The sequence below is a fragment of the Phocoena phocoena genome, chromosome 14 (genome assembly GCF_963924675.1).
Source record: "Phocoena phocoena chromosome 14, mPhoPho1.1, whole genome shotgun sequence".
NCBI lineage: Eukaryota > Metazoa > Chordata > Mammalia > Artiodactyla > Phocoenidae > Phocoena > Phocoena phocoena.
In genome coordinates this window covers 8,404,455-8,420,517 of record NC_089232.1, presented here as the reverse complement: position 1 = coordinate 8,420,517, position 16,063 = coordinate 8,404,455, and the positions used below count along the sequence as shown (strand labels likewise).

Below are 16,063 nucleotides of genomic sequence, written 5' to 3'. Positions count from 1 at the left end.
CTTTCAATTGAAAAATTCTAGGCGCTTCAGAATTGACCTTTTGATACAAAATGACCTATTAAATTTGCAATTTGTGGGTCTTGGTGTTGAGGTCCATAGGACAAGCTAGGGCATCTTCAAACTTTGAGCTGAATTCCATGAGGGGTCATTTGGCTTTTGAATCGGTTTGTCCTTGTCTAAGAGGTAGCAGCAGCAACAGCGCCCACCTTCTGGGCACCTCCTTTCTTGGCATGATGAGCCTGTAGGACCGCCACAGCTTCATCCACCTTGGAGCGGAGAGACTCAGGGACTCCAGCATGTGCAGCAACTCCGAGCTGTCAATCTCCAGCAGCATCCCCGTAATCCTCCCGGCCAGGTTTGAGTGCATCATCTGGATGAGCAGGAACAAACGTTCACCCAGCATCTGCTTCTGTTCCTGCGGGGGGTGCTGCGGCCAGCATGGAGGCGGTCAGCGGCTCCTGCCCCTGCACATGGACCACAGGCTGGGGTGCCTGCAGGGGCTGGATGGCTGGGTGAGGGCTGCGGACACTGGAGGCGTATTTGTAAGGTGCAACAGCCCGAGCAGCAGCGGCAGCAACAGCAGCACGCTAGGTTCTGCCCAGCTGCGGAAACACCTCCAGACTGGCAGCTGTCAGTCAGCCCTTGCTGGCGGCACCAGCCCCACCAAAGTCAATAGCCAAGCGGTCTGGGCACTCAGACCCGACTCTGAGCGGTAGTAGGGAGGCTGCGAGAGGCTGGAGCATTACCAGCTGGAGCCAGATGGCGAAAAGCTGGACGACGCCCAGACTGGCGTATAGCACTTGGCATTCCTTGGAAGCCTTGAGATCTCCCACCTTGCTGCCAGCGTGGATTAGGCCTCATCTGTGCTAACTGGTTAGGTAATACGGAGGTCTTCCCTGAGCCTGTGGCACTGCTGGCACAAAGTAGCCCCCAGCTGCAGGCTGGAACTGATTTCAGATGGCATTGGCAGGGAGCGCTCTTATCCCAACCACCCAATGCATATACTGGTAGGTCAGGTGAGCCTTTCTCTCTTCCTTTCTCTGGGCCAGGGCGACATACAGTGGCTTGGAGCCCATGATGCGTCCCTTCATCTCTGTGACTGCTTTGGTTGCCTCTTCAGGGGATGAGAAGCAGACAAAGCCAAACTCTTTGCTTCTCCCATCCTCCAGCATTACCTTAGCACTGGTGATTGATCCCAAAGGAGAAAACTCTTTCCTTAACTTCTCATCATCAATGGTCTCATCCAAGTTCTTAATGTAGAGATTCACCCTCTGATAGTGACTAATTCTCTCCTGTTTCAGCTGTTCAAATTTTCGCTTTAACTCGGCCTGCTGTTCCACTTTCTTCTGCGCACGGCCGACGAAAATGACTTTCCCACTGATTTCTTTTCCATTCATCTCTTCCACGGCCTTATTGGAATCCTCGTGCTTTTCGTAACTCACAAAGCCAAAGCCTTTGGATTTCCCACTGGGATCTCTCGTCACCTTGACACTTACCAAACTGGCTGAATAGCTCTTTCAGACTCTCATCATCCACCTCTTCCCCAGAGTTTTTGATATAAACATTGGTGAATTCCTTGGCTTTGGCTCCAAGCTCAGCTTCTCGCTCTTTTCGAGACTTGAACCTGCCCACAAACACTTTGTGGTCATCGAGGAGCATGCAGTTCATCTTCTCGATGGGCTTGTCGGCAGCTTCCTGGGTCTCGAAGTGGACAAAGACGTAACCCTTAAGAGCCGTTCTCATCACACACCACCTTGCAGGACAGACTGTTTCCAAAAGCAGAAAAAGTATCATAAAGTGCCTTGTTATCTATAGATTTGTCCAGGTTTTTGATGAAGACGTTTCCCATGCCAGATTTTCTCAAAGAGGGATCCCTCTGAGACCACATGTTACGGATTGGTTTTCTCTTAATCACATCAAAGTTCATGGTATCCAAAGCCCGCCGAGCGTCAGCCGGCTGCCGGAAGTTGACGTTCGCATAACCCAGGGAGCGGCGGGTGATCGTATCGCGGCAGACCCAGATGGACAGCACAGGCCCCGCAGGACTGAACTTTTCGTTCAGCACGGCCTTGGTGACGTCTGAATGCAGGATGCCCACGTACAGGGAGGTCATGGGATAGCTGCTGGCTGCAGCGTTCATCTCCCCACCACCCTGAGCCCCGCCAGGACGACTTCTTAGAGGGACCACACAGGACAAAGGGGGTTTCCGCTCGGAGCTGTGGCCCGTGCCGCGGCTCACAGGTGGCAGTGAAGCTCAGAGAAGGTGGAGTGGGCTCCGCGGGCCGGAGAGGAGTCTGGGGGCGGCTCGGAGGAGACTGCCGAACGGCAGACAAAAGGCTTTCAAAAACAATATTGCCCACCCCGGGAGTTTGCAATTTTCAGCTGTCCCTGTCTGGAAGCTCCCAATTTCAAAAAATGAAAAAAATTAAAACGGGGACTGTCCTCCAAATTACAAAAATTCTTCCAGAGGCAACCGCGTGGTGCCCACGGCGGCCTCCGGAACGTGCGTTTCTCTATAAATATAGGCCTCGGGTTCCCGGCGGTTTAAGATTACGGCAGCCCGGGAAAACGAGAAACCAAATATTTGTCGGTGCCGACTCTGCAAGCCCCCGGGCTGCCCGAGCGCGCAGGCGCCACCCACGCCGGGCAGGCTAAGGGCAGCGCCGACACGTGCAGCGCGGAGGCCGGCGCGCGGGGGGCGGGTGCAGCGGGCTCGGGCTGCCACGCGGCGCGGCCGGGCGGCGTGCGGAAGTGCGTGGACGCGGGCGCGCGAGCGGCTCACCGACGGACGGGGACCGACGGACGCCCGGGGGCGGGGGCGGCGGCGGCGGCGGCGGTGTCGTTGGGGCAGGCCGGAAGCGTGCCAAAGTGACTTCCCCGCGGGTTCTCTGAGGAGGATTCGCTCTTTTTTTTCTTTCTTTCTTTTTTTTTTTGCGGTACGCGGGCCTCTCACTGTTGTGGCCTCTCCCGTTGCGGAGCACAGGCTCCGGACGCGCAGGCTCAGCGGCCACGGCTCACGGGCATAGCGGCTCCGCGGCATGTGGGATCTTCCCGGACCGGGGCATGAACACGTGTTCCCTGCATCTGCAGGAGGACTCTCAACCACTGCGCCACCAGGGAAGCTCTCTTTCTTTCTTTTTTAAAAAAGATTTAAAAGCGTTTCCGGATTTTTAAACATCTTTTTCTGTTTTTTTTTTTTTCTTCAGGCTGTTAGGCCTGAAAGCGGCGGAGGCTGCGGTGACCCAGGGCGGAGAGTGAGTTGTTTGTTTTTTTGATATTGATTTGTATGACTCTGTATTTTGGATATTAATCCCTTATCAGTCATATCATTTGCAGATATTTTCTCCCGTTCAGAAGGTTATCTTTTCATTTTGCCAGTGGTTTCATATGTTGTGCAAAAGCTTTTCAGTTTAATTAGGTCCCATTTGTTCACTTTTGCTTTTGTTTCCTTTGCCTTAGGAGACAGATTCAAAAAGATATTGCTGCGATTTATGTCAAAGAGTGTTCTGCCTATGTTTTCCCCCAGGAGTTTTATGGTTTCCAGTATTACATTTAGGTCTTTAATTCATTTTGAGGTTATTTTTGTATGTGGTGTGAGAAAATATTCTAATTTTATTATTTTACAAGTAGCTGTCTAGTTTTCCCAGCACCACTTATTGAAGAGAGTGTCTTTTCCCAATTGTATATTCTTGTCTCTTTTGCATAAATTAATTGACCATAAATGCATGGGTTTATTTCTGCGCTGTCTATTCTACGTCATTGATCTATGTGTCTGTTTTTGTGCCAGTAACATACTGTTTTGATTGCTGGCTTCGTAGTATAGTCTGAAGTCAGGGAACATGATACCTCCAGCTCTGTTCTTCTTTCTAAAGATTGCTTTGGCTATTCGCGGTCTTTTGTGTTTACATACAAATTTTAAAATTATTTGTTCTAGTTCTGTGAAAAACGCCATTGGTATTTTGATAAGGCTGGCATAAATATATAGGTTGCCTTGGGTAGTATGGTCATTTTAACAATATTAATTCTTCCAATCCATGAACACAGTATATCTTTCTATCTGTTTGTGTCATCTTTAATTTCTTTCATTAGTGTCTTAATAGTTTTCTGAGTACAGGTCTTTTACCTCCTTAGATTTACTCCTAGGTATTTTATTCTTTTTGATGTGATAGTAAATGGGATTGTTTTCTTAATTTCTCTTTCTGGTAGTTCATCGTTAGTGTATAGAACTGCAACAAATTTCTGTATACTAATTTTGTATCCTGAATTCATTGATGAACTCTGGTAGTTTTTTGGTGGTGTCTTTAGGATTTTCTATGTATAGTATCATGTCATTTGCAAATAGTGACAGTTTTACTTCTTCCTTTCCAATTTGAATTCCTTTTATTTCCTTTTTTCTGATTGCTCTGGCTAAGACTTACAATACTATGTTGAATTAAAGTGGCAAGAGCAGGCATCCTGGTCTTTTTCCTGATCTTAGAGGAAATGCTTTCAGCTTTTCACCATCAAGTATGCTGTTAGCTATAGGTTTATCATATATGGCCTTTATTTTGTCAAAGTGTGTTCCCTCTATATCCACTTCGTGGAGAGTTTTTTTTTTTTTATCATAAATGGATGTTAAGTTTTGTCAAAACCTTTTTCTGCATCCATTGAGATGATCATATGAGTTTTATTCTTCAGTTTGTTAAAGTGGTGTATCGCATTTATTGATTTGCAGGTACTGAACCATCATTGCATCTCTGGAATAAATCCCACTTGATCATGATATATGATCCTTTTAATGTATTTTTGGATTTGGTTTGCTAATGTTTTGTTGAAGATTTTTGCATCTATGTTAATCAGTGGTAAGCCTGTAATTTTCTCTTTCTGTGATGATCTGGTTTTGGTATCAGGGTGATGCTGGCCGAATGAGTTTGGAAGTATTCTTTCCTTTGCAATTTTTGTGGAATAGTTTGAGAAGGATAGGTCTTAACTCTTCCCTAAATGTTTGGTAGAATTCACCTGTGAAGCCATCTGGTTCTACATTTTTGTTTTGGAGGAGTTGTAGGGTTTTTTCTTATTACTGATTAAATTTCATTACTGATAATTGGCCTGTTCATATTTTCTGTTTCTTCCTGGTTCCATCTGGGAGATTTGTGCATTTCTTCTAGATTGTTCATTTTATTGGTGTATAGTTGTTCATAGCAATCTCTTATGATCCTTTGTATTTCTGTAATGTAGGTTGTAAGTTTTTCTTTTTCATTACTGGTTTTATTGATTTGGGCACTCTCTCTTTTTTTCTCTATGAGTCTGGTTAAAGGTTTATCAGTTTTGTTTATCTTTCAAAGAACCAACTCTTAGTTTCGTTGTTATTTTCTATTGCTTCTTTAGTCTCTATTTCATTTATTTCTGCTCTGATCTTTATGATTTCCTTCTTTCTACTAACCCCGTGTTTTGTTTGTTCATCTTTTTCTAGTTCCTCTAGGAACTTTTTTCCCCTCTGCCTTTGCTAATCTCTCTTTTCTTCTACCTAATTTCTTAAAGTACCCCTGAGCATTTTCAGATAAAAGTAATTCTGTAACTAGAAAGGTTAAACACAATCTGGAAACACATTTTGTTAAAAAAAAAGTGCTATATTTTTGAATAGATTTCATCACCATGTTTCCTTCTATGGGGAATTATCCAAGGGTTTTTCAGTTGAAAGATTGGAAGACTTCCTCCTGGATTATGTGGAGTTTGAAGGATCATCTATGCAACGGTTATTGATGTACAGTTCTTGATGGCATAGCCCATGACTCAGTGGGCCCTATTGTTCCTGGCTGCAGTGTGGTTCAAATGACTTGATTTGGTGTGCTTTTATTAATTTTATTTTATTTTGTTACTTTTATTTTCATTAAGTTGACAGCCAAATCAGAACTGATCTATCAGTATGTGGAGCACTTAACACAAGCTGTGGAGAGCTACAGGCAGCGGATGGACTGGCTCACCAGCAACAGCCGGCAGATATTTGGTGTCATCTTGGAACAGTGCATCACCATAGTGCTGGATTGTGGCGGCATGCTGGAGGAGGAGCTTAATCTGTGCCAAGATGCTCTAATCATGGTCCTCCAGGAGCAGGTGGCTCACATAGCCAAGTTCAATATCATATGGTGAGTTCCCATAGGAAAGGAGTATTTCCCTGAAACTTCATGAGGAATTTTCCTGTATTTGGAGTTAAGGAGCATACCTAACACAGTTAGATCTGTGGGGAGGGAGGAGCTATAATCTTGTAATTTCCTAGAATATATCGTTCCAGCAGAAAACCCACAATGAGTAAATCTTAAAAACTTTTATCTGCTTTGTATATGGCATCTTAGTTTTCAAATTGGAAGATACTTTAAAACATTGTTTTCTTCAGTGTATGGTATGGCAAGGTCAAAATATAAGACTATAAATTCTTAAAATTAAAATTCCTTCACACGTTTTAGACTTTAGGTTCAATAATGAATTCCAGTGTCACAAATTTCACTGCTTTTCAGATTGAGTTTGCAGCTCAAATTGATTTCCCCTGTAAGTGGACCCCCTTTAATCAGAACAACAGGTGGCTGGCTTTATAGACTTTCCCATATTTCAGATTTTTCACAATCAATTTTTTACAGATTCTTGTATTCAAGAGAATTTGGACTTCAGCACTGACTTCTCATGTGGAACAGTGGCTGTACTTCCCTGACAGAAAACATCTGGATGAGAGGGACATCTATCTAATTGAGTTTTTCTTTTTTAAATCTTTTTTTTTTTTTTTTTGGTGGTACGCGGGCCTCTCACTGCTGTGGGCTCTCCCATTGTGGAGCCACAGGCTCCGGATGCGCAGGCTCAGCGGCCATGGCTCACGGGCCCAGCTGCTCCGCAGCATGTGGGATCTTCCTGGACCAGGGCACGAACCCGTGTCCCCTGCATTGGCAGGCGGACTCTCAACCACTGCGCCACCAGGGAAGCCCGAGTTTTTCTTTTTTAAGTAAAATATTTTCAGCTAAACAGGTGACACCTTCGAGGATGCTGCCTAACTGTGTTCTATCCCAAGTTTATATTTCTGTCGCAGTTATATTATTGAAGGAATTAAGTGATTAAGTCTACAGTGCTTTAGCTTCCTTGGAAATGTGTAGCATAGATGCCACTCAGGCAGATTCTCTACCCAAAGGGCCACACAGAGGTAAGGCAGCCTCTGTATCTGGAGGTGGGCTAGGAGGGGCAAATCAGGCTGATTCATTTAGTCCAGGATTCACATAATTCTTATAATTACAAAATCATAAGTGATTCATAAAATTCGTTTAATTATAAACACAGAGATAAACTCAAGTGGCCCTTGTTTTTTAGGGGTATTCCATCACATTTCTAAGCTCAAATTAAATGATTGAATCAAAATGTCCCAGGATTTAAAAACTTACGCTCTGCTGAACTCAGAACAATACTATTTTTGATCCAAAAAAAGGTAACTGATGGGAATCTTTCAGAACAATGAAAACAATGTAATAAAAGAATTAGAAATAAAATTGTGGAGTAACAAAATTGTTGCTGATTTGCAAATCTTAATGCTGTGAATCCTTATAAACTTAACTATTCACAGAAGACAGTTGCATCTAAACCTTCCTATTTTTTTTTTTTTTTTTTTGCGGTACGCGAGTCTCTCAGTGTTGTGGCCTCTCCCGTTGCGTAGCACAGGCTCCGGACGTGCAGGCCCAGTGGCCATGGCTCACGGGCCCAGCCACTCCGCGGCATGTGGGATCTTCCCGGACCGGGGCACGAACCCGTGTCCCCTGCATCGGCAGGCAGACTCTCAACCACTGCACCACCAGGGAAGCCCTAAACGTTCCTGTTTATGAAAATAACTGTCCTCAATAATTTTTTTGACATTAAAAATTTTTTATTGAAATATAGTTGATTTACAATGTGGTGTTAGTTTCAGGTATACAGCAAAGTGATTCAGTTTTATATATGTGTATACATATATTCCTTTTTAGATTCTTTTCCATTATAGGTTATTACAAGATACTGAGTGTAGTTCCCTGTGCACGTTCCTCAGTAATTTTAATGCAATTGTTGATGTTCGAAGTTTTGAGATTTTTAAATTCTCCTGTAAGCATTGTTTTTCCCAGTCAGTACAGCTTATGGAAGGTCATAGTGCTTTGGAAACCTGCCTTAAACAGCTCACCTGTTTTCTCGGTAACTTTGAGAGGGCTGGGAGCTGTGTTTTCTTTCTCTCAGCTCTGGTGACATTGGGTGTCTTGCTGCTCGTAGCTGTGAGACTGAGGGCTGACAGCTACATCGACCACTGCCAGTGACAGCCCCACGCGGTCCCTTTCAGGGTTTCTCAAGAGCCTGTGAAATGGCAGGAAGGTGCTGTTCCTGTGACTGCACGATCCATAGCCGCTGCCATCAGCTGGGTTGAGAAATCGCCTTTTGAGCTGGCTCGGAGCCAGGCTAGCCGCTTAGACGCTCTGCTGGAGGCGGGGAAAGACGAATCGGTAAGTGTGTGTCTGTGTCTGCTCCCACGTCACGAAGGTGGCTTTGCGCTTATTTCTTCCCACTCAGTATCCGCATGCTGCCTTCCAGCCGAGCTTGGGCCCTTCCAATTGCATCCCACAGAGACTGCATCCTTGGCATTCAAGAGCCCCAGCAGTCTTAATCCTGTTCACCTCTGAATTTGGAACCAATTGATAAATAGGTGACAGGCCCCAGATGGGGATCAAAAGAGCATCTCTGGTGATGGCAGGGCTGGACCAACCAAAATGAGACTCTAACACCTGAGCCTGGCTGGGCTTCCCCTAGGGGGCGTCATTGGGGCCGCAGGGCAGGCCCTCGTTTAGCCGCTGCCAGGAGAGTCCCGTGCTGCTCACAGCCCCCGAGCATCGAGAAAGGAAGGGAGTGAGGCCGGGAGTGTGCATCTCTAATGCTTCAATTCCACTCGTGCTCTCCTGACAATTAGATAAACCCATCTCTTATGGGAGGAGAGGTTGGAAGACTCGTCACTGAACCTTGAGGATGAGGAAATAGGGTTTCCCAGCATCCATGCTCCGGATCTTTCCCAGTTCCTCTTCTTCACAGATGGGTCCATCATGTGCTTTCCAAGGTGAAGTGTATCCCAGTCAGTGTGTCATCCGTTCTTGAACGCTGATGCATTCACATAAGCTTTTTGATAGGGACCTTTCGGATATAAAGCTTTACCTGGAAGAAGTGATTCACTGGTGGTGTTTTTTATCTCTTTTAGCCACAAGAGTGTGTGTTTTTGTGAGCAGCTCTAATGGTGGGACTGTTAAGGGTAGTGACGGGCTAGAGAGGAAGTACTCTGGGCACGTGAGGTCCTTAGGCCAGCCTTACTCCCCAGGTAGGGATAGGTCTGCTTTCTTTTGGGATACAGATGCTTAACTAATCCTTACTTATTGATTAATATTAATTAATACTTAATTGCTTCTTCCACTCTGGAATCCGGGGGATTCTGCAGGTTTCAAGCTTTACTCTGCTGCATTAAGAAGTCCTTTCTTGGGCAAGGTGGCCATGTGCTGGCACCTTCAAAGGAGAGCTCCCAGTGGTCACCAGACTGTGTTTATTGATACTGAGGGTGATGGTTTGAAATTGGAAACATACTGTTTATCCTCAGAAACCCAGAGGAACAAATGTTTCCCATTAAAGAAGAATGAAATGCAAGCAACTTTGTTCTTTGGCCTTTTAAGTTTGTTTTAACATCTGTAAAAATTCAAATGTCTGGACACCTTAATAAGCATTCAAGAAATGGAATATTTCACAGGCTCTTGGACGTGTGTGTATGTGTGTGTGTGTGTGTGTGTGCGCGCACGTGTGTGCACGTACATGGGTGCTCTCCTTCTTTGTCTGTTTACCTGGCTCCCCGGTCATAGGTGGCTCTGGCAACCCGACCTGACTGCAAGATTTCCTGGTGACCTTGACTTTCTGTTTTACTTCCCTCTGGTTTGTATGTCTCCTTTCTCTGGGGGGGGTTTCCCTAGCCCAGGGAATGTGTAACAACTTAGTGAGTTCCAGGGAAGTTCTGTAGAAGAGGAATAACCAAGAAAGAAGCTTTCAGGCACTGGTCATCAAATGTCACGCGAAAACTCTTGAGAAGAGACGACAGGGTATGAAAGATGCTAAACATATTCAGACCATGGTATTCTCCACCCAGAGCTTATATCTGGCTGTGGTCCTGAGGAAGAGTTTAGTAAATGCAACTGCCTCACATATAAAAATGCCATGCTCTGTGTCTTATGAGGAGTAAAGAAAAGCATGCATGGGGACTTCCCTGGCAGTCCAGTGATTAAGACTCCGCGCTTCCACTGCAGGGGGCATGGGTCTGATCCCTGGTTGGGGAACTAAGATCCTGCATATCTTGCGGAGCGGCCAAAAGCAACCCCAGAAAAGCATGCATGTGTTAGGGGTGGGGAGAGAAACGGTTCCCATAAAGACCCGCTGCTCTGCCCTGAGTCCCTCACGTCCACCCCAGTGAGTTTCCAGTTGGTCCATGTGGCTGCAGTTTGCTATGAACAGAAAGGATTTAAGGCTTAAGAAGTGTCTTGAACAGTAAATCTAAAACCCCAGCCTTTTCCTGCTCATGATAACCTGCTTTGAGTTTTCATCTCCCTACGTGAGTGGATCCTGAGAGGAAGCAAGACAGTGGGTATTGTCTTGTGTTCAAAGATTAACAGGGAAGTGGGGTTTTGTACCCGTTCCACGTGAAGAGGGAGGGCTGACTGATGGGCTTGGTTACGATGGAGGAGGATGCCCAGAGCCCACTGGCCTCCAGGACTGGTCTTTGTAACCATGGGTGGGCCGGGAAGGTTTACCAGAGACAGATGACAGAGCGTGAGCCTTCGGGTCCAGGAAGAGCCCGGGCAGAGTGTGGGGTCTGTTTAAATCGTGTATCTCACAGTGGCACACGAAGAGCACTATTGATGGATGAATTACTGGTGTACCCTGTAATAAAGAACCTGGTGCATGGGAAGGGCAGCCCTTGGAGTATTGAGGAGATGTTTGGAGGGGCTGGTGTTGCCTTCAGAGCCCAGGCATGTGTCTGGCACAGGGTTTCTACTCTGCAGCGTCCTCTGGTCTCTGGATGCGTCTTTTGGAAGTTGGTAGCTTCCCTGGCCTTTTTGAGGAGGGGTGCTGTGTCGGGGGCCCTGGATGGCCGGCTGACCCAGGACGAGAAGGGTCCTTAGGAAAGAGATGGCTGTTTATCCAAAGCCCCAATTCCCAGCTACCTAAGGGAGGGACCTGCCTTCTGCTTTCAAAGGCGCCTGTGTTTCTCTTTGTGTTCACTCATCCTCTCTTCCATCTACCCGATAGGCACAAATTTGTTTACTTGTTTTTTAAAAAGTCATATTCACTGAGAGACTAAGTGGGTGAATTAGAGGCAGACCCACATGATTCCATAAGGAACCTTCACCACTGAACAGTGAGCAGAAGGCCTGGCCACATCAGTCATGACCCTGGCATTTCATTTTCTTCCTTGCTGCGGCTCAGACAGGCATCACATCTTTTCTTTTTTGCCTTAGCATTGCCTAGCAATGGCAGTGCCTAGCATGGGCTCGATAAATGTTGAACAGTGAAGGAATAGAAAGGAAATAATGTCAATATTTTTGAGATTGGGGGTTAGATGTGGATCCAAGAGATTCCCGTCCCCAAGCTATGGTACGGATTTGAGTTTTTTTGAATTGAAGGGAGGTGGTCTGCATGGGACCAGGTGGGTGAATTTGCTGAGCCTTGTATGCCTGTGATGGGGATGGTGGGTTGAAATAGGGATCCTGAAGCCCGGGAGGCCGGAACGTTGGTGGTGGTCAACGGTGTTAGGAGGAATCTGAGAAGGGAGCTGGATCAATAGCAAGGGGCAGTCACCACCTTGGGTGCGGGGCGGGGGGCGGTCGGTCAGAAAATCCAAATGGGCTGAACCAGGGAGAGCAGGCACAGGGAAGATCTGGAAGTTAGATCCAAGCTCTGGAGTTGGTCAGCACTGGGTCAAAGTTACATGAAGGAGAAGACAATTTGCTGGACCTCTCACTGCTGTTCTGGTTGGCTTTCATTTTTGTTTCCTTGCAAAGTGGGAATTTTTATACCCAGAGGCCTTGGGAGCTTCTGACAGGCTGGAGCAGACGGCAGGCAGAGTGGAAGCAGCTGCTCCCAGTTTGGTTCTTCTTTTCCCCAAAACCCATGGCTGGGAAGATGGCAAGACCTCCTTGGTCAGGTGGATTGCAGGTTACCTTGGGAAGCTGCAGAACATGTGGCCCGATAGAATAAGACATATCAAGTGAAAACATAAAGGCTCCAACCTATTTTACGTAGTATAAAGTGGCAAGAGTTTTTGAGTCATGGTTAAATAGCTGCATGGAACCCAAATATTTTCTATGTCTGATGTTATCAAATTCGGTACAAACCAGCATTTAAGGTGATGCTGGTCAGTGAAGAAGCTGCTCCAGGTCCCCTTGCCCTCAAGGAGCACAGAGGTCCTGGTTAAGGAGTGAGGATTCCCATGAGGGTAATCCCCTTGAGCCAGACAACCTCCTGGACCCAACTTTTGGTCAGTAGTAGTGAGATTGGGGGTAGGAGCCTTGGATGGTGTGGGGACCAAGAAAATGAAAACAGTGCCCACCCCTGACCACCTTCTTGTCACATGATCTTGCCTCTCCAGTTCTGGGACTCACCATCATCTCTCACACGTGAGGATCAGTCTTGCCATGATGAGCTAGCTGACGGAGTGCCGTGGCTGAAAAAAGCAAGGACAGAAGTTCGTGAGGTCAGGCAGGCTGGGTTCACTGGCTGCTCACCCGGGTCAAATAACCTGTCCAGGCCTCAGTTTCTTCATCTGTAAACTGGGCATGATAACAAGAATTCAAATTTATGTTAGCTTATCGTCCCCAATAGCAGACGACCTCAAAGCCATTTCACTTTCAAAGGCATTTTGACAAATTTGGGGGGATAGAAGTAGCTAGCATATTTATCGTCCTCTCTGTTTTTCTAAATGTCATTATGTGAGCAGAAAGGAGAGGCAGAAAGGCAGTGTGCAGATGGCGGTGAGGTAGCTGGTCTCTGGGAAAGCATATCCCTGGAAATCTGGAGCACGGATACCTGAGAGTTGACCGAAAACACAGGCAACTAAGAAGCTGAGTAAGGACCTTAGTGAATAGTGAATAACCCCATAGCCTTAATTAATGAAGGAAAGGAAATCCTGACTCACTGCTGGCTATAGCAATTTCTGGTTTGCTGAAGTCTCGAGGGAAAAAACATCTCTGCGTGAGGATTTCAGGCTCTTGCGTTATTGCCAGAGCAAAGAAGCTGTGTTTACACAGCATGCGGTGGAGACAGAGAGAGTCAGAAGCTGCCGACAGACCAGCCAGAGTTGTTTGTCCTCACTCACTTCCCTGTTGATCTACCAAACCCTAGAATATACTCCCTGGGTCTGTTCCCCTGTCTTGAGCCATGGGTGTTCTTAGACCCTCTGAGAGGGTGAAGCTGTCCTCATGCTAAACCTGGGCACCAACACAGCTGGGAAACTAGTAACTGCAGCTCACTGGAGCCTATTCAAGACGTCTTACAGAAGGTAATGTCTAACACCGGGAAGAGAACAACATAGAATGCATTTTCTGGAAGAACACTATTAGTTGTATAATTAGGAATCTGGAGAACACTTGCTTCCTCCTGTCAGTGTGTTTTCTGCTTCTCAGGTGACTGACTGGGAGAAATGTACAACCTTCCTCAGTCTTTACCTCCCATGAGGTACTTCTGAAAATCAGGGACTTTGTGATGAAGGGCCTGAGACAGAGAGTCATGGGGGCAGGAAGACTCTTTGTGCCCAGCCTGGGGAGGAATGTTGCTGAAGTAGGCTGGGCTCAGCTCCCACCCCGGCGGTCTCCTAACTCCCAGCCTGGCCCCTCTGCCACCCTCTCCCCACCTGCCTTCTTGGGCACAGCCTGCCCCCTGCTGCCACAGATGGGGTGTCCTAAGCAGCTGGGAGCTGACCCTCAGCCCACCTCTCTCTGGGCCAGGTAGCTTTAAGTCCCAGCTTTGAAGTCGAGGTGAGGTAATTGACTATTTACCGTCAGCTAACTGGGGATGTGTGATTAGAAGCTCATGAATCCTAAAGGGCTGATGACATCTGTTTATCCCTTAAAACACGATACAGGGACTCCCCTGGTGGTCCAGTGGCTAAGACTCCCCTCTCCCAATGCAGGGGCCCACACTTGATCCCTGGTCAGGGAACTAGATCCCACATGCATGCCGCAACTAAGAGTTTGCATGCCACAACTAAGACCCGGCGCAGCCAAATATATAAATATTAAAAAAAATACACTATATTTGCTGGGGGTTTCTGCCCCAGTTATCTGTGGAGACAATCACTTAGGGCGCTTTTAGGGGCAGGTTTAGATGATATGTGTTTCTGGCTCTACCTGTGGTTTTACTTTTTGTGATTTATATACATACATAAGTGTATGCCATCTTGTTGAAGCTCAGTCATGAAGTCAACTGCATAATCTCCTTTTTCACAAGTGAAGAAACTGAACCTAAACCACTTGCCCGAGGTTACAGGACTCCTCAGTGGCAGGGGAGACCCTTAGAGCAGTGTGGTTAAGGGGGAGGCCCAGTGGATGGCATCGACATCTTTACATTAAACAGGGCATCGTCTCCTACCTGGGTGAGGTATGCATCTCCCAGGTTCCTGGTTTAAAGCTGGTGTGTGTGTGTGTGTGTGTGTGTGTGTGTGTGTGTGTGTGTGTCCTGACTCCTGGCCTGGCGTGGCTCCTGACTGGCCGTGTGAAGGCAGGACAGCCTCACCTCCCCAGGCGCGTGTGTGTCCTGGAGGTGAGACCCGCTGGGAATGCGCCCTCCTTCCCACATGCAGCCTCAGACTGAGGGTGCCTGAGCTGGCCCTGCAGAATTCTGGCACCGCCGTGGTGAATTGCTAATAAGCTTCCTGCCCCCAGTGGCTGGCCGACACCTCCTTCATTCATGGACTTGCATAACTTATTCGTGGGCTCGGAGGAAGCTCTTCTCCAAATCCACCAACCGTATCCTTCCCATGCAAAGCCTGACACTCCTTAGCACCGGGCCTTGAATATCTTACTTCCTGACTTTGGCCCCAACACATCGTCATGAAACATTGAGCGGTGCTGCTCTTCTTTCTGCCCGCTTATTTTTTTAAAGAGGCAGGTTTATAGAGAGTATGTTGCCGATGAGTCTGGTTCACGGCTAGGGTGCCTCAGGGAAATAAACTGTTGGTGTCACTGTTCTGCAGGTTGAATCCATTTATTACTTTGTGGTGGGGGATGTTCCAGAGGAATCCAAGGAGCTTCTCCTTCAGGGGGCTTTGGAGGTCCCATGTCCTGTCCGCACGGTGTCCTTCAATGCCAGACGAGAGGGCACGACAGCTTTCTTAAAGGATCTGAGTGCCAAGACCCGAAGCAGGTAGGCAGAAAAGGTGCTCTGGGAAGACCGCGAGCGAGCTGCGTGCTTGCCTGTAGTCGACAGTGGGTCTTGATTCCTAGCGGTCTTCCTGACCAGTCGGTTGCTGTGTTCTCCTCTTTCCAGTAGTCTTTAGTCTCCATTCACCTTTGCTCCTCTACCTGGCATTAATCTTGACTTTTTTTCCTGACGCTTTGACATTTTGGGGTCTCGCTGACCCTGGACAGACCGCGCCTCCCAGGTTAGCTGATTCGTAAAGACAGTAAAAGACTCACCCGGGACGGAATGCACCTTTTATGTGCAAACTAACAAATCCAGCCCACACTCTCAATCCAGGCTCTCGTACCCTAAACACTGTCTGTCCCCTGTCCCAGTCAACTCAGGGCCAGGTACCAGACAGCTCAGGACAGCCCCTACACTCCAGCACCCGCTGAAATCATTCAAACTAGTCAATCCTAAGCCTGCTTACTCTGCCTCACCCATTTCTTTCTGCAGGATCCACAAGAAAGACTTGCCCATGTTTTCCCCTTGTTCTCTCTGCGTCCTGACCAAACCTGGGGCTTCCCTGTGTGGCCCTGTGTGGTGTGGCATGCCCCCATCTCTTTGGAAAAATATTAGTCAGTTCTGGCTGCCACAAGAAAACACCACAGAC

General features: G+C 47.1%; 1 protein-coding gene and 1 pseudogene across 1 annotated transcript in view; one reads left to right on the top strand and one right to left on the bottom strand.

Moving 5' to 3' along the window:
* VWA3B (von Willebrand factor A domain containing 3B) overlaps positions 1-16,063 on the top strand; it is a 205,397-nt gene that overhangs the window by 15,344 nt on the left and 173,990 nt on the right. The window contains exons 3-5 of the mRNA XM_065891066.1: positions 5,875-6,125; positions 8,318-8,477; positions 15,245-15,414. Coding sequence (XP_065747138.1) covers positions 5,875-6,125; positions 8,318-8,477; positions 15,245-15,414 — 581 coding nt within the window. The remainder of the gene's footprint in view (positions 1-5,874; positions 6,126-8,317; positions 8,478-15,244; positions 15,415-16,063) is intronic.
* LOC136133765 (polyadenylate-binding protein 4-like) lies at positions 177-2,140 on the bottom strand (annotated as a pseudogene).